At 41.7% G+C, this 21,769-nt stretch overlaps 1 protein-coding gene across 4 annotated transcripts in view; it reads right to left on the bottom strand.

Moving 5' to 3' along the window:
* The window catches only part of pip5k1bb (phosphatidylinositol-4-phosphate 5-kinase, type I, beta b), a 35,501-nt gene that overhangs the window by 3,757 nt on the left and 9,975 nt on the right, over nucleotides 1–21,769 (bottom strand). For 3 of the 4 annotated variants that reach the window (XM_079690803.1, XM_079690802.1, XM_079690804.1), the window contains exons 2-13: nucleotides 21,239–21,336; nucleotides 21,072–21,140; nucleotides 19,807–19,937; nucleotides 16,745–16,862; nucleotides 13,794–13,946; nucleotides 11,316–11,615; nucleotides 4,402–4,604; nucleotides 3,884–3,967; nucleotides 3,050–3,098; nucleotides 2,854–2,938; nucleotides 1,731–1,889; nucleotides 311–437 (exon numbers count right to left, since the gene is read on the bottom strand). In XM_079690803.1, coding sequence (XP_079546929.1) covers nucleotides 311–437; nucleotides 1,731–1,889; nucleotides 2,854–2,938; nucleotides 3,050–3,098; nucleotides 3,884–3,967; nucleotides 4,402–4,604; nucleotides 11,316–11,615; nucleotides 13,794–13,946; nucleotides 16,745–16,862; nucleotides 19,807–19,937; nucleotides 21,072–21,140 — 1,478 coding nt within the window. In that variant the 5' untranslated portion in view covers nucleotides 21,239–21,336. Of the gene's footprint in view, nucleotides 1–310; nucleotides 438–1,730; nucleotides 1,890–2,853; nucleotides 2,939–3,049; nucleotides 3,099–3,883; nucleotides 3,968–4,401; nucleotides 4,605–11,315; nucleotides 11,616–13,793; nucleotides 13,947–16,744; nucleotides 16,863–18,051; nucleotides 18,193–19,806; nucleotides 19,938–21,071; nucleotides 21,141–21,238; nucleotides 21,337–21,769 lie in introns of those variants that run through there. The other variant, XM_079690805.1, reaches the window with a different exon arrangement.

The following is a 21,769-nucleotide window of genomic DNA, read 5'->3' as shown; positions in this document are numbered from 1 at the left end:
GTGTGTGTGTGTGTGTGTGTGTGTGTGTGTGTGTGTGTGTGTGTGTGTGTGTGTGTGTGTGTGTGTGTGTGTGTGACCAGGCCAGCTGAGTCACCTACTGCATGACGCACATGTGATGTACTGTAAGAGCAAAGGTGGCAATGACGTAGGAGTGTGTGAATGTGTGTGTGTGTGTAAGGCGTGGCAGATGTACTTGCCTTGCTCCTGGCCTTTAAGGTAACCTGCATCATTGTTTTAAGGGTGATAAACGACACACTCCATCCATAAATCAACACAGAGTGTCTTCATGAAAGCAAAGTAGACACAGTACCTCTCTTCGGTCTTGTTTTCCACGCTGACAAAGATGGAGGAGGTGGAGATGGTTCCCATGGAGCAGCCCTCGTAGAAGGACGGGTTGGCGGGGACCAGATCGGGGCGCAGGTACGAGCCAAACACAGCTGAGAAGAAAAACACATTGATTTCATTAGGGTACAAAAAGTGCACACATACAGTACCTACATTTTCCTTCCCTGTATTTGAGTTTGACCCCTGATGCCTCGTCAACATCTTTTATACTCCGTCCCTCCATTTTAGATTTCCTTAAGCTTCTTTTGGTCTCCAAACTCAGCTGAAAAGAGACTAAGACTGACTTTTGAAAAGCTCTCATATCAACTTTTTGTACTATCCATGATGACGAGTAAACTGAACTTTTCTTTGTAAATATGTCTACTTCTCCTTATTTTGAGTATACACACATAGACCAACCGACATCCACTGCCATAGATTTTTACATGTTTCCAAAACGCCCCATTAAACAATCAGTATGATCAATACAGCGTTTTATAGTTGTTGAAATCTACCAGAGGAAATCCTTGTATGTCCTTTGTGCTTTCCATTGTAGAGAGTTTAGCCTAATGACGGAGACAACGCAGCAACTGAGGATCTGATTTCAGTTAATTAATTAAATGGTTCCAATAAAACTGACATATATTGCTAAAAACGACCTCATGCTCCAGTAAAACAGATTATCTCTGCCCTCTTTTGAGACTGATTTGGTAACCGTAAAAAGAGAGGGTCAGGAAGTGTAAAAATATAGCTTTATAGTATGTTGCGTCACAGGTGGAGTCATTGGAGGGGGAGCGCTCGGTTGCAAATAAGAACGGCTCGTGACCCGGTGGCTCCCCTTTCCGCTCCACACCCTTGTTTCTTCCGGTGTTGTGTTGGGTAACACTCCCACATCATGACAAACACAAAGGTCAGACGATGTCGCTGCCACAGCTTTTCTCCAACATCTGATTTCTATATATTTTCTAACTGGGGGGGTAAGGAACTCTTTTAATTTCTAAAGACACACACAGTTCTGTATCTGATTGGCTGCATTTGGCCTGCCTCTGTTTCCTTTCCATTAATGCCACACACTATATCAAACAGTGATGGCTGCCCACTGGGACAGCGCTCAGAGGACAACATATTTATGGCCGAATTCAAGTGGCTGTTTATGGCCTCATGTGCTGTGCTCTAATAAGCCATAAAAACTAGAAAATGACTTGAGTTTAAATGGCAGATTAGGAGGCAGATAAGAGAGGGATATGTTGAAGATAACGGTAAAATTGCACAGGCCTACAATCGTTCTGAGTTTCAAACGAGCTCCTTAATAATTCAGGCTGTCTTTTTAGCATCCCTAAATGTTCTCAGATACAGTATAAGTTGTCACAGCCAGAGTGAGGTGGTCCTTGTTGTGTTTTGTGTACCTTGTCCGTCCAGACTGGCCAGGCTGCAGGCCCCCCCCAGCCGCTCCCTCCTGTCCTCCTCGTTCCTCTCATCTGCCTGCGACGAAAGGATCTCCTGCGAGGACGACTTCAGAGCCGGGATGGACGTACGAGTCCTCTTTGAAGGGGAGAATCGAAGCGCTGCAGAGCAAAAACATAGCAAGTGAGTGGAAAGACAAGAAAAAAGAGAGCGATGAAGGTTCAGAGAAGCAGAAAAAGAGGAGACTAGGACGATTATACCGATTGAAGCAATGTTCAAACACAATGAAACTCCAATGCCATGCCTCCTAAAATAAGCAGTCCAGTTATTAAATTGTTAAAATGCTAAATGATGATGGCACAAGTGTCCCCTTAGCCATCCTTATGCTGTCTAACAAGAAGAGCATTAAATTAAATCCTTTCCCGTCATCTCCCTCAGACGGGACTTGGCGGCGCTTAATAGCACGGCTAAATCCCCAAATCTTTGCCTTCATTCACACAGGGGGGTCTCGCAGGGTTGCATAACAACATGATATTATATTAGATGTTGATGTGAAGTTCCACAACTACATCCTGGCTCGACCTACAGCCATGCCCAGTCCTCAGGGAATTCACTTCAAGAAGATAATTGACCTTTTTTTATCCACCTCATTGGGTTTTGTAACCTTTGTAAATGCCAGACAACAAACTCAATCTGTTTTTAATCTCCTAGCAGCATGTTAGCCAACACAGAACCAACATGATGTTCCTAATAAAATGAAGTTATTCTCTAATGAAATCCAAGCTGACATTTCTACACATATTAGGCCTCAAATGCTTGTACAAAAGCTAAATATAGAAACACAACAACAGGAAGGAAAATAAAATCTTCTGTCTGATCAGGCGGACAATACAAGGAAACACTACTCTCTATTTACCTTAAGTGAATTTCCACTAATCTAATGATGTAACAGTGACACACAACTGCTCCGCAATAGACAGTAAAAACTGGCGTCATATTGACTCTTCTTATCAGGCCAGGATTTCCTACCTCCCACTGCTGCCCCTTCTCTTTGTTTGTTTGTTTGTTTTTACATGCAGGCAGCTTTCCCTCCCATGTGTGACGACGATGAACCCGCAGACTTACGCTGAGTCTTCCTGAAGACCCGTGTGCTCATGAACTTGAGGAAGCGGCTGGCATAAAACCCGGGCCGGTGCACCGAGACGGAGTCCTGAGGACAGGCAGAGAAAAAGCTTTCATCAGAAGGCCGGGAGTAGTATGTGACCAAATAAAAGGCTCATTCATGAAAGCACTGGAGTCAGATTTGAGCATATCGACTTACGCCATCGTACACCAGGGCTTTCCACGAGTGCTCCAACTTTTTAATGAACCTGGGGAGAAACAAAACAAGAACAAGCCTTGTCACAAAAAATGTATCCGCTTACCCAACAACTTCCTCTTCATGCTTGATCAAACCAGAGTCTATTCCCCCTTGGCACAATGCAAACTCAGGTCAGGTTTTTTTTCAGCGTTAAAGCAGAAAATACATCAAAGTTTGAACTTATGTAACGTTGTCTCTGAAACAGGCTTCCAGAGGAGACACATTTGGTCTATTCATCTTTCCTCCCTGACCCGGCGTCACCCCGCCCACTCAGTGCGCATTTAATGCCTCGACCAACCAGGCAGTCGTAGATTTATTTGATGCTTTCAAATGTCCACAAGTTTGAGAAGCCGATGAGCCAAACAGCTTCCTCCTGGGTCACTCGAGGCTTTTGCTCTCAGGAAGGAAAAAGAAAATCAATGTGTAAATAAAGAAGACTTATAGACCGCTGTGTCCATCTCAATCGTGTCGGATAGAGAAAAGGTCCTTTTAGGAGTGCGGTAAAGTGGCTATCCATCAATGCGGGGTAATAATTCACCATTAAGAGGTCTGGTAGTAGGGCAATCGAAGCAGTTACTCTGGGGGTGATGCCATGCTGCCATACCCCTTAGTCAGTCTTTAACTATTCATGCCCATTCCCATTCATTGTCCCATCTGTATTGGCTATTGTTAAGACATTTGACTATTTCTGCAGATTAGTCAGATCTAAATGGATTAAATGTCAAAATCATCAAAAGCACTAGTATTGGGAACGAAAGACAACAGCAGGATATATAACCTCATAATGATCATTACCTGTATGACTGCAGAATATCTATGATGCCCAGGAAGATGAACAATTTTTCTTCCTTGTGTGTTTTGGCAGGGATGCCACCCATCCTAAAACAGAGAACAAACACACCCGCAGTCAGATAACAGCTACTGTTCTTCTTCTTCTTCTTCTTCTTCAGTGCTTGAACTACTGCACAAATGTTTTTAGAAGAGAGGCACTTACAGTATTTACATTTGTGTGTATCGCTGTAAATACGCAGAACAGTGGCTGTGTTTGTATTTGTGTAGCTATGGTTATATGAGAGGCTGGCTGTGTGTTCACTGTCTGAGTGCCCTTTGCGAGGTATGAGCACGGTTGTATAACTCACTCTATGAGAAAAAAGGTGGAGATTAAAAGAGAGACAGAGTGTGTGCGCCCAGATATGTGTGCAAAATGTGTGTGTGTGTGTGTGTGTGTGTGTGTGTGTGTGTGTGTGTGTGTGTGTGTGTGTGTGTGTGTGTGTGTGTGTGTGTGTGTGTTTTCCCCAGCTGAGTCCACTCACGTGTCGTCTGTGGTGAGGGCTTCAGCAGCCTTGCCGTCTCCCTGGATGGACTCCATGGCGGTGGAGTAGAGCACCCTCTGACCCACAGGCCTCCTCCCGTCTCCCCCCGCCTGGCCCGGCTCCCCCCCCTCCCTCTGGCTCTGGTCCAGGACGTGCACCCCCAGCAGCAGACTGTAGTCCATGATCTTAAAGCTCTCCAGCACCTACAGCAGGGGCGTCAAACTCATTTTTAGTTCAGGGGCAACATACTGTAAAGCCAAATGGGCAAAAAGTGGGCCGGACCAGTAAAATCATAGCATAAAAACCTTATAAATAACGACAACTCCAAAATATTCTCTTTGTTTTAGTGCAAAAAGTACATTCTAGAATGTTCACATTTAATGAACTATCTTTTTGCAAAACATTATGAACAACCTGATATTTTGAAGAGAAATTTGAACAATATTATGCCTCAGTTTATCATTTACACATCTTACAAATCACAGTGTATCTACGAAGACACAAGGAATGTAGTCACCGGTATCTGGAACTGAACAATATATTATTTTACTTTATGATCAAAACCAACGGTCAAGATTTAGAAATTATTTTACATTAATTTCCACATATGTGTTGCAATCCTGACCACCTGAACTGACACACCAACAACTAACTAAAGTGGGAACTATTAAGGAAGGTTAAGTTATCCCCCTGCCTTGTAAATGTATAAAATGTATACAAAATACATACAAGTTGCGAAAATTGCAGTTTATGTCTTCTCTGTAATGTGTACACTTTACAAACTCATCCCTTATGTTTGACACCCCTGACCTAGAGCAAGTAACAAGACATTGAGTTGTTACAAAAAGTGTCCTTGGATAATGAATGGCACAAGCCGGATTGTAATAACGGGATATTTGACACTTTCTATCAACTACCAAGACACTTTTATAGCCCCCACACACTTCAGTGCCTCAAAGGCTGTGAGCTAGCAGAAGGAAATCTCAGTTTGAACCAGTTTTGAGCTGAATAAACGAGGTGTTTCTCCACAGCGAGCCAAGTGTTACACATTGACCTTCAGGAGCCTTTCCCCCAGTTTCCCAGAGAGTCTGTGACTTCATGTCTCCTAGAGCTCGAGGGAAGTAGTCAAGGAGAGAGAGAGAAGCAAGAGTTTGATCTTGGAAAAGGATAAGAGACTGCCAAGTAGCCAGGCTTATGTTAGAAAAAGTTGTTCTACTGGTTTATGTGGCAGAGAAAGAGAAAATGAGTTATCAGAGAGAGAGAGAGACGTGAAAGGTATTTACTTTAGAGAATACACTTTCTAATGGATAGAATTCATTATCAGAAATCAGTCTGTCTCAACAGCTTAATGTGGGTTTGTTTATGACGCAAAGCCACAGAGAGTAGAGGGGTTAGGGAAGGCTAGGCTTGTTAAGAATCTGCCAACATTACAGTATAGTGACTAAGGAATATCATTGCCAACTATTTTGATAATTGGTCTGTGTATTTTTCAAGAAACAAAGTCAGATTCCAGCTCCTTAAATGTCCTCTATGAGTGTAAACTGAATACTAATGACTTGTGGACAAAACAAGACTTGTGAGGATGAAACTGATTCAAGACAGTTTCACTATTTTCTGATATTTTATAGACCAAACAACTAATCGATTAATTGTAAAACAAATCATGCCTATCCATAAATAGCACATTCTTAAGCCTAATAGGATTAGAAGCTATACAACTTGTGATATAATCAAAGGAAGCTGTGACCCAGAAGTCGGAGAAAACTGGCCCATTTTTCTTTTTTGGATGAACATGAGATCAATAGTGTTTTGAAGTTGACCTACAACTGCCTCTTATCCTCCCCTAGATAATCCATCTCCAATGCATGGTAGATATTATTAGTTGTAGTTTTAAACCCAGTTTTTATCTGTCACACATGGTGGTGTATAAAAGTCATAGTCACGGACATTCATACTCAAATACACAGACACAAAATAGACTTAATGACCAAGTCAAACAAACACTGGGGCTTTTGTCTGAGCTTTGCATTTACCATATCAACAATTTGCATCCTTTCACTCGAACTCCCCCGGCCTATTCAAACTGCATCCATTTTGAATAGAGCCACACACACCATGCTGCCTACAGAAGGCCATCGCTGCGTCCTGGCCCCGGCTTTCCCAGGCAAACAATCAAATCGTCACAGCTGAAAGAAAACAGCTGCATTTCTGTGGTTGTTTGTGCAAAAGATTTTCTACGGATATTCTGCTTATATCTACAGGCACGGGTAAAACGTCAGCGGTAAGTTGGTGGAGTAACACTTCTGCTTCTTAGAGGCCGAGTCTGCCCTCTGCTCTCCTCCACAGCTTCTCACAGTTAATTGGAAAGGCTAATCCTCACTTTATCACAGCATCCCCTGGTCTTCAACATATCTCGGATGTTTCTCAGTATATTCCACCCCGAAGCACTTCTCCACCCATATATCTCTGTGGTAGTAGAGCTTACTCGTGTGCCCCACTTTGCAACAACACTAATTCACAGCAAGCTCTCCAAGATCTAAGCGTGACAAGACAAAACACAGAGCCTCTATTACTCCTTTTTGAATCCAGTTACAATCACACGAATGTTCCTGCCATGATATGCATCTACTATTCATTCAAACAACCTGCTACCAGTGACACATCATATTAGATTACGGACATGTTGTATTTACTGGAATGATAACAATCGATGATAACATCTCCATATTGTGCTCTCAGCAAACATGATATTCCCCTGGTTTTGATTTAAATATCTTTAGGTTTTTCTTACTCTTCTATGACAGCAATAAAAATAATCAACTTTTAACTATCGGTGACAAAAAACAAGAAATGTGAACACATAACCATGGTTACTGGGAATTCATCTATGCAGTTTTTCACTATTGGCAGATTTTATAGCCCAATAAATAGTTTCACCAATTGGCAAAACAATCATCCATAATGACAATAACTAGTAGTTGAAGACCTGTGTATTTACCAGGAGTTTTCCATGTGTATAAATGTGGTTAAGGATCCTGTTGAAGCCTCCCTGACTTCTGAGTGCAAGGTCATGGCCTTGGTTTCTCCGCAGCTGAGAGTGAGAGAAGCTATTGTTGTCACAGGATCCCATGGAGGAGCAGAGGGCGAGCCATACAGTAAACGGTTGTTTATGATTGGCTATACACTTGCTGCTATGCAACTCATTATTGCCCAAGAATGCATGCTTTCATTGTCTGATCATTAGTTCTTCACTTGTTCATGCATGTAAGCTCTTATTTCACAAATGATCAAACAGAATTTAAAAAGGTACATGGACTTTTCTTTTTTGCGTTGTCCCCAACATGACGAGGTCTCAACAGCTTGACATTTTCACAGCACCACTTTCATCCTTATGTCTGTCTCGGCAAATCACACACACACACACACACACACACACACACACACACACACACACACACACACACACACACACACACACACACACACACACACACACACACACACACACACACACACACACACACACACACACACACACACACACACACACACACACACACACACACACACACACACACACACACACACACACACACACACACACACACACACACACACACACACACACACACACACACACACACACACACACACACACACACACACACACACACACTCTCTCTCCCTCTCTCTGTGCAGCAGAAGAGTCCAACATGAATTATTAATGCCTCTTGTTGTTATGGCATTTGGAGAGTATCAGGGGAGCTGCAGGGTAATGGAGAGAGTAGATTTCAAAGGAAATAAATGTACCCTGTGTTTCCATAGCAGTGTACCACATTGCAGAAATATCTTATTCCTTCAAACACAACATGCTCATCCTCCTCTTTGTCGCATCGCTTTCTGCTTCAACTCAACTCTGACCTCCCACGTTCCTATGGAAGAAAAATCCCAACCCTGAGCGCTGGAAAAATATCTAAAATGTGTTTTTCTGAGGCTTCACCAGATGAACTTTTATCGGACAACAATCCCCTATCACTTCCTCATTTCCCCCCCCCACGCCACGCCCCTGTTGCTCAGCCTCTGCCCCCCCCCCCCCCTCCTGTGTTGAGGTCCGCAGCCTCTCCTAGGGTGACGGGGTCAGCTGCTTACTCATGGAAATGGAAAAAGCGATTCTGCTTAGAGGGCACTTTGCTTCCCGCTTAGGAGGCGAGCGCAGGAAGCCATGACAATAATAAACTGTACAGCTGCTGCTTCACAGTCTCGCTTACATACAGACAGACATACATACAGACATACAGACATACAGACAGACATACAGACAGACAGACAGACATACATACATACATACATACAGACATACAGACATACAGACATACAGACAGACATACAGACATACAGACATACAGACATACAGACAGACATACAGACATACATACATACATACACACATACATACAGACATACATACATACACACATACATACATACATACATACATACATAGATACATACACACATACATACACACACACACACATACATACATACATACACACATACATACATACACACATACATACATACATACATACATACATACATACACACATACATACATACACACACACACACACATACATACATACATACATACAGACAGACAGACAGACAGACAGACATACATACATACATACATACATACATACATACATACATACATACATACATACACACATACACACATACACACATACACACATACATACATACAGAAAGACAGAAAGACAGACATATACAGCTCAACATACTTACAAATACACAAGCAATATGGCCTGTACATGCAAACATAGTGGTAGACAGTGCACCCCCGCGGTAGGATTGGACTAAGTTTGAATGTGAGTTTGCTGTAAGGTTAAGGAAGCACTGACTTAGCAAGAAGGGAGGATGTCATTCTGTGCTAAAGAAAACATTTAAAAGAAAATAGAGGATATCCACAAAGTCAGCATGTTGGTTAATGATGATGGGAAGGACCATAACCTGAGGAGGGCACTTTAAGATTCCTCTGCATTACTGCTAATCTCTCTCTAACCCGAAATCACAAGACCTGCCTGTGACCGAGATACTGTTTGACTTAAAGGGTGGGAAAGCAACAGTTGTATTCACCTGTTCACACACCTTTCCTGGAAGGATACTTTCTTTTCCCGAAAGAGAAACTCTAAACCGCAAACCACACGCAGAACCAGAAAATGTCCTTCGAATGAAAGTCATGTCTTTACATGAGCAGTGATAAATTCTCTTCTCGATTACACACAGAAGAGGAAAGAGAAGAGTGCTCTGTTGGCCAACAAGCTAAACTAAATATACCCGCTGCATCTCACTGTTCATTACCGCTAACTTTGTTCCATGTGACATCAATCACTGTTCAGCAATAAAACCATATGTCTGTCCTATACACTTAACATTTTAACTTTTGAGATGAGGCTGTTGTAATGGAAGTAATTGCAGTTGCTGTATGTCAAGCAGAATGGGATTACAACAAGGGGGGCTTTAAACCCCATCATTAACCCATCACTATGATGGTAAAAAACATTAAATCAGCGTCTGGAAGTCACGCTGTCATCACCAATAAACCTATCCCAAGAGAATAGCCACCTTAAGTAATTTAGTTCTCTGAGGAAGCCATCCTAAAAAATGACAGTTTGACAAGCCAAGGCCGTATATTAATCAATCCATATGTGGATTTCTTTTAAATGATAGCACAACATTGGCTTAGGAGCAAAAGCGTATAATTGTTGTTATTCAAGAGGCAGAGGACGATCAAATCAGCAATTCAGCTCTTCTGTTGTGGTTCTTTTTTCTTTTGCCTACAATTGTGGTTGCAAACAATCAGCAAAAATATGAAATACATTAAACATGGTCCTATACTCTTCACTACTAGGCTGTTTTCACATGCAATTCATCTTACACTGATGCAATGGACAAAAAATGAAGTCTTGGCCACAAATTTTGTATGCTCTCTATTTTCAGGCTTCTGAATGCAAATCACACACACCACGTCTCCTGTTAAACTCCAGCTATTCTTCACCAGCAGACATGTTCCTGGCCTCTGCGTTAAAATCAGGGGGAAATGCAAGCCTTTAGATTGGAGGACTATCTTTGGATAGAGCTCCGAGTCTCTCACGCTACCAGGATCATGTCTTAATCACATTCAGTGTTTGGAGAGCTGTCATGTAGTGAAACATCGCAGCGCAGAGACTGCGGAACAGAGCCCAGGGCAAAGAGAGCTTAGACTGAACACACAGTGGAAACACACTGCAGTCCCTCTGAAAAACCCATGGAAAATTCTTATTTTCAAAACATTTTGTCCCATCCAAGCAACATGCACACTGTCCTCAACTAGTATACAATGTAATACATTTAAAGAGCTGCTCGTGTTTCAGCTTCCATAACCTGTTCCAAGAATGAGAGGTCAATATCATCCCTTTAACAGCTATGTGGCTCTACTAGCAATTAAATACCCAAGTTACAACTTAGTCTCTCTAAACTACATTTGATATGACTCATATCAGACTTAATGTCCACACAGATCAAAGTGTTTTAGCAAAGTAATGAAAATATACAACCCTAACATGCCATTATATAATGTGTTTTTACTGTATTTACTCGTATTTACTTGTATTTGTAAAGCACTTTGAATTGTCGCGTGCTGAAAGGTGCTATATAAATGAACTTGCCTTGCCTAACAGGAAAGACCTTTTGAATGAAAGTATTCAGATAATGAAATGATCTGATCTTAGACTTTCTTGTTTTGTCGTTTATGGAAATATAGGGACCTTCCTGTTTTGGTATGACTTTGCTATTTTAAAGCAGGTCTAATAAACACAGAGAGACACAATGAGCAGAAACTCCCCTACCCGACAGTCTCTCTGCAGGGTCTTCATCAGGTTGTTGTAGGTCTCTGGGTCAAAGTAAAGCCCTTCTTCGTGCATGTCCTGGAAGTCCAGGTCTTTGTAGGTCGGACAGGACTTCTCTCTCTCTTTCCTGGACGCTCGCCTCTTGTAGGTGGAGCCCTTCAGGTCGTATTTGTAGTGCATTTTGACGGAGCGCGGCAGCATGTTGTTCATCACCACCAGCCGGATGTTTATGCCTCCAGACTGGATGCAGTACAGTCCGTAGAACTTGGGCAGCAGCGTGCGCGGATTCTGGTTCAAGTTCTGTGAAGGAAATACAGTTAGAGTTTGTATTACAATCATGTTTAACTGCATTTGTTTTACTCATTACATAACTGTGAAGGTAAAGCCAATATTAGATGCATCATTATTATTTAGATATCGGGATATGAGACAAGTAATGTCTTACATTTTGGATCACAATATGTCTCAGTGTCTTTTTTAAAAGGTCCCATGATTACCCGTCCCCTTGTGTGTTATGTAGCCTTTGCTGCACGGTCTGCAAAGTCACAAACCCTCAAAGTACACCCTGTAGCGAGTAAAACTCTAACACAGAAAATACCTGTCTATGCTCCAACGCCTCGTTGGAGATTTGTCTTTTTCCATTGTTTTCTTCCGGGTCACAGTGACGTAACGCCGACCAAATGGACCAATTGGTCCAAATTGACTAATCCGCGGAGCTCCGCACACACACACACTCAGCCTTCTCTTTTCTCAGCCGCGGATCTCCGCACACACACACACACACACTCACAGCCCTCAGGCTGAGCTCCGCGGTGTCTCGCTGTCTCGCAGACCTCACGCAGCAACCAGGAAACGACACCAGTAATCCAGCTCACACTGTCCGCTCCTCGAGCCTCAAAGGGCGGAGCAGCGAGCACCCCAACATGGCACCCAGACCCCATGCAGCATTCGCATCTGTTTGTCATTACTGGTGTCATTTTCTGGTTGCTAACAAACGCCAGTGTAACACATAATCATTGATGTCCAGCTGTAACGGTGGTTACTCATCAGAACAGAGTGGGCGAGCTGACCAATCAGAGCACAGTTGGCTCATAGTGAGGGGGGGGCAGGAGCTCCAACAAGCCGTGTAGGACAGAGAGTGAATACACATATTATACAGAGATGCTGTATGAGAAACCAATGTGAGTTTGGAACATTGAACAATGTAAATCTATTCTAGACCTCAACAATGGAATTATGATCAGTAGAAATGGCCATGTCATGGGACCTTTAATGCTGCATCACAGTACATGGATGTCATTTTCGGAACTTACATACCTATTCTAGCTGTTTTTTTATTTTCCTTTACTCACTTTTCAAAAATATTTTTAGATTATAGATATAAATTATCACGTTTTTTTAATCATGTGCATACATCCAGTGTGTCTCCCTCCCCCTGACATAGATGTAATGGTGTGTGATGGTGCCCTACAGCTGGGGCTAATGAGGACGCTCGCTGCATCTCATTTGTGCCACTTAAGCATCTGATGAGTGATCTGTTAATATTCACCACTAGGAGGGTTTCTGACACCCATTTAAAACTCAGAGTGGAGTTTTGCCACCTACTGTAACCGGGTACTTGAGAACCCATAGAGCAGTGGTTCCCAACCTGGGGGGGGGGGGGGGGGGGGGGGGGGGGGCCAAAGATCGCAGGGGAGGCGCCAGGCCTCAGATGATTTGAGGCCAAATATCATATTTAGACTTTTTTTTTTTTGACTTTTTTTTTTTTACATATAATTGTAACGCAATACATGATTGTCACTAAAAGCCTTGTCTCTACATTACAATAAAATATTAAAAATAATTGATTAATGAGTTTTAATACAAATTCAAGTTAGTAGCTATTAAAGGCATAAAAAGACAGAAATGTATAATTCTTTCTTTAATAGAAATGTTTCTTCTGCCCGTAAAGTGACCAAACCAGGCTTGTCTGGATAAGCGCATTTTTAAAACATAGTCATTGTCCATGCCGATTTCAGTTGGATTATTTGTCACAGTTGCTCCGATCAGATCGGTCTCCTCCATTTTGTAGATTATTTACGACTTTTTTATCCACATAAGCACATCGGCAAAATCCGGCTTACTTTGAGCATGTGTTTTAAACAGTTTAATCCCTTTGTGAATTGTTTCCACTTGCGCCATCCTTTAATTTCTTCATACAGCGGGAATCCAAATGAATTAATCCTGAGTCCAATAACCATTAGTGCTCCTTAATGACGCTTTCATCCTCCTTTAACAAAATACTTCACATTCATCATTCAGTAGTTGTAGCATTTTGAGACTTTTAAACATTGATTACCGCTGTTGCGCCCCCCCCCCCCCCCCCCTTGTGTGTGTGTGGGGGGGGGGGGGGCGCAACTTCCAACAGGAGTCATTTGGGGGGGCTCTTGGGAAAAAAGTTTGGGAACCCCTGCCATAGAGCAACTTATAGTGTCTCACCATGTAGTATCCAGGTAGTAATCTCTGGAGAAATTTGGCCTCTTTGTGCTGGACGGTTTTAATGATGAACTCGTCATCGCTGGTCAGGTAGAAGAGAGAGCCGCTAGCTCCCGGGTTGGTCAGCTCGATCAGAGGCTCATTTACGAGGGAGTACTGAGGAAAGAAACATAAACAAACCAGTTTAACTTTTCAAACTTGGTACATATCCAGACACGAAACAGCTCTTATACAGAACAGACTGAAGTTTATATGGAAAAAGTATTAAACTAAAGGGCACTGGGAGAGTTCAGACCTCCGCCAAGCTGTGCGCTATTTGCAATGTTTATAAAAGCGAAATATAATTTGTGTAACCATCCCGTGATACAGATCCGCTCCAGAACTTTATGAGTTCTTCCTGGATTATTGCTTCACCCTGAGCCACTAGTTATTTTCAGTTTTCCTGGTGACAAACAAACAAACCATCCAAAAACATAACCCCCTTGTCGGAGGAAATAAAGATGCTACACCCCAGGCAGTTTTTTATTAAGTGCAGAGAGAAGCCTTGCACATCATCACTGGCCTTCAGGTATTTGCAGTAACTCTTGTGATACAAACTATTAAATACATGTTTTTGTTTTAGTGGCTTTATTCATGTGGACAAAAATTATGTAGCCAACCAAAAAAAAGTAAGAGTATACTCGGACATCACTTTGAAATGTGATAGCTTAACATCAGGGAAGGCTTCCCACACAATTTAGATCAATGGCGTAAGAGACATAAGGCCTAGCCGTGTGAGATTTAGGATGGATCTGTGCAGGCCGGTCAAGTTATTGCACAAGCTGTTTACCATGCTGTTTCCACAAAGTTGGAAGTATACTATTCTCCAAACTATCCTTATATGATGTAGAATTGAGATTTCCTTAAGTTGAAATAACTCCACAAGTACACAAACGTACTTGATAGTCAACATACTGTTCGCCATATAATGGATATTTCAAGAATGACAATGACAGGGGGTCTCTGTCTACATTATTTTCATTGTTTAAATGAACTAACAAGTTGACGGAAGAAAAAACCCATCTTGATCACATGAGCCCAGATCTATATGCCAAACTTCTCTGTTGACAAACAGTTAAGCTGCACACTAACAGGAATGCAGAGAAATACAAGCTGGTATTATTAGGAGCAAGTACTGCTTGTGCAGGACCAAATCGAGAGCATTCATCCTAACGTGGCAATCATCAGAGACACGGTGAGAGCATCCAGCTGAGGAGCAATGTTGGACGTTATCCGTGCATCATGAGAGTGACATGTTCAGAGTAGAAGAGCAACACTGGAGACTCTTCACCGGTGGCCGTCTGCAGTCACGCTGATTTACAAGAACAAACACATCTGCGGTGTGTAATGCATTTTCATTCAGGATGCAGTGTGCGTGTGTGTGGTTTCTCTTTTAATTAGACTCTGCTGTGTGGCCTCTCTCTGTCTGAATGAATTCATCTTTACCTCAAAGACATCAGTCATGAACACATCCTTTAAGCTGGTGCGCCTTATGCCATTCTCCCTCTACTGCCATGATGTTACATATCCTCTCCATCTCTCTTTTGTCTTTCCCTTATGCAGAGACAAACTTACCATATAAAAACAAGAATGTAGCTGGTGGGGTATTTTCATCATAACATGCCAAATCCCAACAACATTAGATAAAATCAAATGTTGTTCCGAGCAAGAAGCAGTCACGAATTTGGCATCAAGACGAGCAGCACATAAAATAACATACAGGATGGCATGTACTGCACATTAATAAAGGCTTTGTCGCGGGTGAGTGAGTGTAATCAGACATCCAAGGCTTCAGGCTGAGGCTTTTTTCCCAGGAAACACACAAGCACAAAAACAAGCACAAAAAAAACATGAATCACCAAAGTCCTACAAAATTACTCTCTTTTTCTCTCTATCTATTTCTCAGTCTGTTTGAGTCTTCTGGGAAATCACAGAATCATCTGCTGATTGAATTCAGCATTGGGAGCTAAAGCTGTCGTAATGAGGGCGCGCTGTGTTAGCTCATTCATTACCCCTAATATCTCCACCGCCCCAGTGTTTTGCCTCCCACTCCTAGTTTTCCCCTTGGCCAGTGGTGTGTGGCAATACAAGTCCACTTATCAATCAAATACGTGTTGAATTTCGTCACACTTAAGTACGCACTGACGTAGAAGATTAGAGTTCAAGCTATGCTAAGTAATTCATGAAAAGATAACTCGCAGGTCTCATGGTTGGTTTCCTAATTGTAGTTTTGACATGGCGCAGACAGAAAACATGGAACGAAATCACATTTCCCTCTAAATGAGGACGAATAACTACTGAGCAGAAACAGTGTTGTTTAACATAGAGTATACTTGTATCAGAGAGGTGCTCCACAATGGGAAGTATGTTTATTAACACATACTGTTAGATAGAACTCCTCAAAGCACTTTCGTTTCCTCACTTTCATGTTAAAAGATAAGATATCACTCCCATGCCTGTCGACTAAATATAAAGCTCCAGTCAGCTGGCAGTTAATAGCTCCTCTAAAGTTCACCTACTTTTACATTTTTGTTTGCGAAACCCATGCAAAAACGGTATAAAAAGAAATGTGGTTTTGGTGGGTTTGTGTGCAGGACTTCATCTTGACAATGACTGTCATAGCATCAAGTGAGATGTCACTGTGAATATGCATATTTCAAATAATGGCAAACATTTATTATATTTGTTTCTGCCTTTTTCTTTGGGAAACTAACGTATATTAGGTAAATAAGGCTTTTTACAATGTTTATGCTTAATTTGATTTGACCTGTATGACTTCCCCCCTACACCTGCATAATTGTAAACAAAGCAGAAAAGACTGAAACTGAAGAGTGGATTATGAGCTTGTAATGGATTGTCATGGAAAGGTGGAACAATTAATAACCAGTTATGTCTCAGACAGTTTTAAGTCTTACCAGGTAGTCGTCTGGTTTGATGCCGAACAGATCCCTGAAGTAGCGGAAAGCCAGCGGGGCGTAGGTCTTGAAGCGAAAGTCCGGATAGTGATGTGCGGGGGTCAAGTTGCTTCCCTCACTGCGATGTGTGATGAATAACAAAGAACAGCAGGAAACAAAAACAAATAATGGTATATGAGATACATTAATCCAACACTCAACTCAAATAAGGGGGCGATAAAGAAAACCTTTAACGTTATATAAGTGTTGTTAACACAGTCATCCAAACAAGGATCACCTGCAGGAATCACCAAGGGGGAATTTGAACCCTAATACGTCATCTGTGTGGCTATTGACTCCCAGCAAGTGTACCGGTGGGCCCTTGTAATGTGCTCCAGCCATGCATGAACAGGCTTTAGTAAGTAATCTCTGGGAACCCAGATTCCAGTATTATGCTAACAAACGGGCCAGTATAGAGTTCCTCACCTGGAGACTAAGGATGGCTCTGATTACTAGATCTAAACAACACCACACAACAGATGAGCCTTGACTCTGAGCAGGAGAAAGGGAAAGGTGGAAAATGAAAAACAACAAAAGGGACAAAATAAACGACATGTTGTTGATCTGATTAAACTGTGGAACCTTTGACAATGACCCTGTTTTATAACCTGTGTCCAAGGGGAAGACCACAACGCAGGCACGTCTAATAAGGTTAGCATGAGTCAGACATTGAGTCTTTCATCATAAAATAAATTACACCTATCCGAAATCTACAAGGATTTGGTTTACTAAAGGGTTATGCTTTCCAGAGCACCTCTAAATCTGTTTACTATTCTGAGGATTTAGATGGTTTTCTGGGTAAAAAGGCTGCTGTGTTGTTATTTAGGAGTTATATATCCAGTAATGGGATACAGGCAACAGGCAAGCACAGTCGTGTAAAACAATACCTGTGATTACTCTGCAGTGAAATCTGACTGCTCTGTCGTGAGGGCAGCAACAATTATCTATCATCAATGACTGACAGTCCATGTCCGTAACATACGCCTGCATGGAAACCATTCAACAGCTGAACGCAGAGTGTGTGTTTATGTGTCAAAGTGATCGCTGACCCCTCCAGCCATCCAAAACTAGACTGACAGGACAAACTACAGTGGGAAACCCCCCAGAGAAAAACACTGACAAGAGGAAGAAGAGAGTGAGAAGGAGCAGCATCGTAGAGCCGTCTACATACTCAGCCGCTCTCTCAACAACAAAAGCATTTAGATAAGGTAAAGAAAAATAGAGGCAATCTTGATATTAGATCACACCACCCACACTACTTCTGGCACCTTTGCTCACACCCATCTTCGAACTCTGCCTTTACTTCGATCATTCAACTTTCATTTTGATATTATTTAAAGGTGGGGTAGGTAATTTTGGAAAAACCAGCTCGAGTACGCTAGAATTTGAAAATACACAGCCGTAAAAAATCTGCCACTTCCTTACATGAACAATGAGGGCAGGAGATAAGTTTGTGCACAGATGGAAGGCTGACAGGCAGGTAGGCCATCGAGTTATTTTAGCCAGGCCGGCTCAGATGATTGGTCGTACTTTTTACAGTACTACGGCTTCCACAGATGACATTTTTGGATGGATTTTTTGTCAAAGCCCTTCAGATATCCATTGCTATCGGGATGTTAAGAGCATTCCATGGGATATAACAAAAAGTGTATCTCGAGCCGGTTTCTCAAACTTACCTACCCCACCTTTAAACATAAGGTTTTGTGACTGCATCTTTCACGGTTGGGGTGTTATAACAGTGACTGCTCACAGCCAATCAGATATAGAAACATATGGTTAATTCCTGAAAACCTCTTCTGTGGTAGTTCCCGCTACAGGAGCTGTCTCATTTCCAATTATGACACTATGGCTTCTATTTATTTTACCGATTATGTGAAAAGGCTTGACATTGGCTGAGGATGAAATAACGATCATCCTTTAAACTATTGATATAATGCAATTCATTATTTGAGTAAAGCAACAGCAGGTTTTTAAACACTCATCACTGTAGGGCAGACAGCGTGCCAAAACCAGGTTTGCATGAACCAGAATGGATTTGCATATGGTGTAAAGATCTCAAAGATAAACAACAAAGTATTTCCTAGCAGGAATCCAGTTCTCTTCCTGAAGCTTCAGAGTTAACGATCTTGGATGATTCATGCATTTGGCCACAGATAGAAAACCAACTTGTGAACACATGCTCTATTTAATTATTTTAGCTTGAATGTTCTTGTTTTTTAGGATAGGATTTACAAGGCCAATTTGTAAATAGAAAATTAAAAAAAAATCCTATAAAACAGTATTGTCCATTGTGAATTCTAGTAAACGACATTGTTTACCAGAATTGTATGTTTATATCTCACTTTAAAATTATTCCGGGGTCTGTTGTGGATTATATCAAATGTCTCTTTAATCTGATGATGTGATTGTGAGGACAGCCGAACATGACCAGCCACACTCTGACATATGTTTTACACCGTGTCAGCAAGAGACACATTATAAGCCGATTTCACAGTTCTTGGCAGGATAATGCACCAAAATAGTTTTATCCCTGCATCATGATTTAGACTAGCAAAATGAAATAAGTGGGAGATTGTGGTAGCAGCATAATTTCCTCGGACATGAGGTCCAGCGCCTGCAGTTTCCACTGAGCATGATTTGTTATCATTTTGACTGTCTTTATTACAAGACCCAGACATATAATATTTGAGCGGGCAGACTGGCAAAGCTCACTCTTTATTCCATTCATTCACCTTGCAGTCAGGAAACAGTCGCAGCCAAAGAACCGCCTGTTTCTACCCACACACAATCTGTTTTTATGAAACACTTCTCTAAATAATTCCCTCCTGTAGACTTATAACCTTGAGTTTATGCAAATGTCTGGCTGTTTTTTTCATGACATTGAGCATACTATTGCTACACAATGAACTCACACATGGAACGATTTCTTCAGAAAATGTATAAAAGCTGTCTTCCTGTTTACGGAGGCTGTGTGTGCAGCTATGGACGTATGCATGTGTGGGTTGACGCTGCTAAACACTGACCTGGGCAGAAACACACTCTCCACCACATAGAAGTCTTGCATAAGCACATCTCTGTCAGGCTTGGAGGTGAGGTTGCCCACTGTATAGCCGATTCCGAGCTGAATGGCCCCCTTCAAGGCCGATGACGTGGTCTAGACGGGAACATAGAAGAGAAAACATCCCATTAGTCAGGCTGTTACATCACCCTGTCACTGCTAAACCAATCACATACTAAATATAATGTAAACAAGGGAAACTTGGAAGAAAAAAAAGCCCAAAAGAGATCTAGAAAAATCTAGAAAGTATCAAGGTGAAAACTTTACAGGGTATTTCAAAGGAATTGATGGAGAATATATGTGAATTCATGGGAAATAAAGGAGTCATCTGCTTAGGCTGTTTACCATTTCATATGCAGATAGAAACAAACCTTTTACCATATGATAAACAGATACGAAAATGAATGTACCAAATAAATCCATTAATTGGTTTCATACAAACAGTGTAACGTGCCATGCGTTGAATTAGACAGCTGGCAAGTAGGAGGTACTTAAAAATCTGTCGGTCAATAATGCTGGCTGTGTGCAAACTCAGGGTTTAAGTGAACAAGTTAGAGAAAGATGTTTACAATAAATAAATGTATTAAAACTCCTGAAATGTTCTTTTGTTCAATGTGATGCTAACAAATGATCTGTAGGTGTAATGGAAAACTGTGATGGTGAAAGCAGTGCATGGTTACAATTCCAATAAATTGGCAAACTTTTAATAAGGAACCTGGTATTAAAGTCAATCAAAATCAAGAAAGTAGACCATACATCAAGACAATAAAGTCAACTCGTATTTTGTTGAGTACAATGTTGTAGTATAAATTGCACTAACATTAAAACCCAAAAAGACTGGGACATAAACACCCTAGTTCTTTGGTTGCGTGGCCACCACAGAAAGACCTTTTTAGTCCCAACCTGAACAGTGGTGGCCACTGTGGAGAGCCTTGTAATGGTGACATCTTAAGAAACACTGACGTCTGGAGTAAAAAAAAAAAAAGAGGAAAGAAAACAAGTGTGACCGGCACTTGACTGATCTCTGGCAGCTGGCCTTGGCAGGGGTCAGGACGCAATGTGCTTTAGAAGGACATTTATAAGGACTCATGTGACTCAGACTCAGACCTTGTGGACTTCTTGGCTCTATATAGTGGCATCTCAAAATAAATGTTGTGGAAGCAGGATGACATTAGTTTTAAGAGGCAAATAAAACCGAACACAGTCGAGCTTTGTGTGAATAGTTTTTACCTTTTTGTAGGTTTTCTCTCTGCTTGTTTTCCAAGGCCCTCCCATCCCATTCTCTGTTGTAGTTGACATCTGAAAGAGATATAAAAAATTAAGGAAATGACTTGGACTACTTTTACAACTTAAAATGATTCCATGATGAATGTGGTGACTGAAAAAAGTCAACGTACCTTGCCTAATGAGAAGTTGTTACCGACAAACAGCAATCAGGGCGACATCCCCTGATTGTCGGCGAACATCAGGATGTCTGGATCCGTGAGAGGACCTTCTGCAAGATAACAGACACACAAAGTATAAGGTAAAAAAAGATGTGACCGAGGGCGGGATGTCAATCAGCAAAGAGTCCCTGATTAACAGCAATGCGTTTGAGAACACTTCCATGCCCCCACTCTCCTGTTAATCTCTGCCTGATTGGAGAGGCAGTTTAGCAGATCTAAACTCTCCCTGTTGAACTGACCTCCAGCAAGATATCTCTGCGTTTGACAGTCTCTCGTTTATATATGTGTATGTGTGTGTAGTTACCATCCTAACTCTTCTTATTAAAGTCTGCTTTGGAAAAAAGCGTGTGCGTGTGTGTTTGATAAATAACACCTCATAACGAAGTGTGTATGAATAAGCTGTAGCCCAGGGCACTTTACAGTTTACAGCAGAATCAAAACCTAACTGAGCCCCAAAAATGTGCAGGCTGTCTCATATCCTCA

Source organism: Notothenia rossii (assembly GCF_949606895.1).
Source record: "Notothenia rossii genome assembly, chromosome: 6".
Taxonomy (NCBI): domain Eukaryota; kingdom Metazoa; phylum Chordata; class Actinopteri; order Perciformes; family Nototheniidae; genus Notothenia; species Notothenia rossii.
The sequence above is the reverse complement of the archived record's forward strand: the minus strand, read 5'-3'. Positions and strand labels throughout refer to the sequence as shown.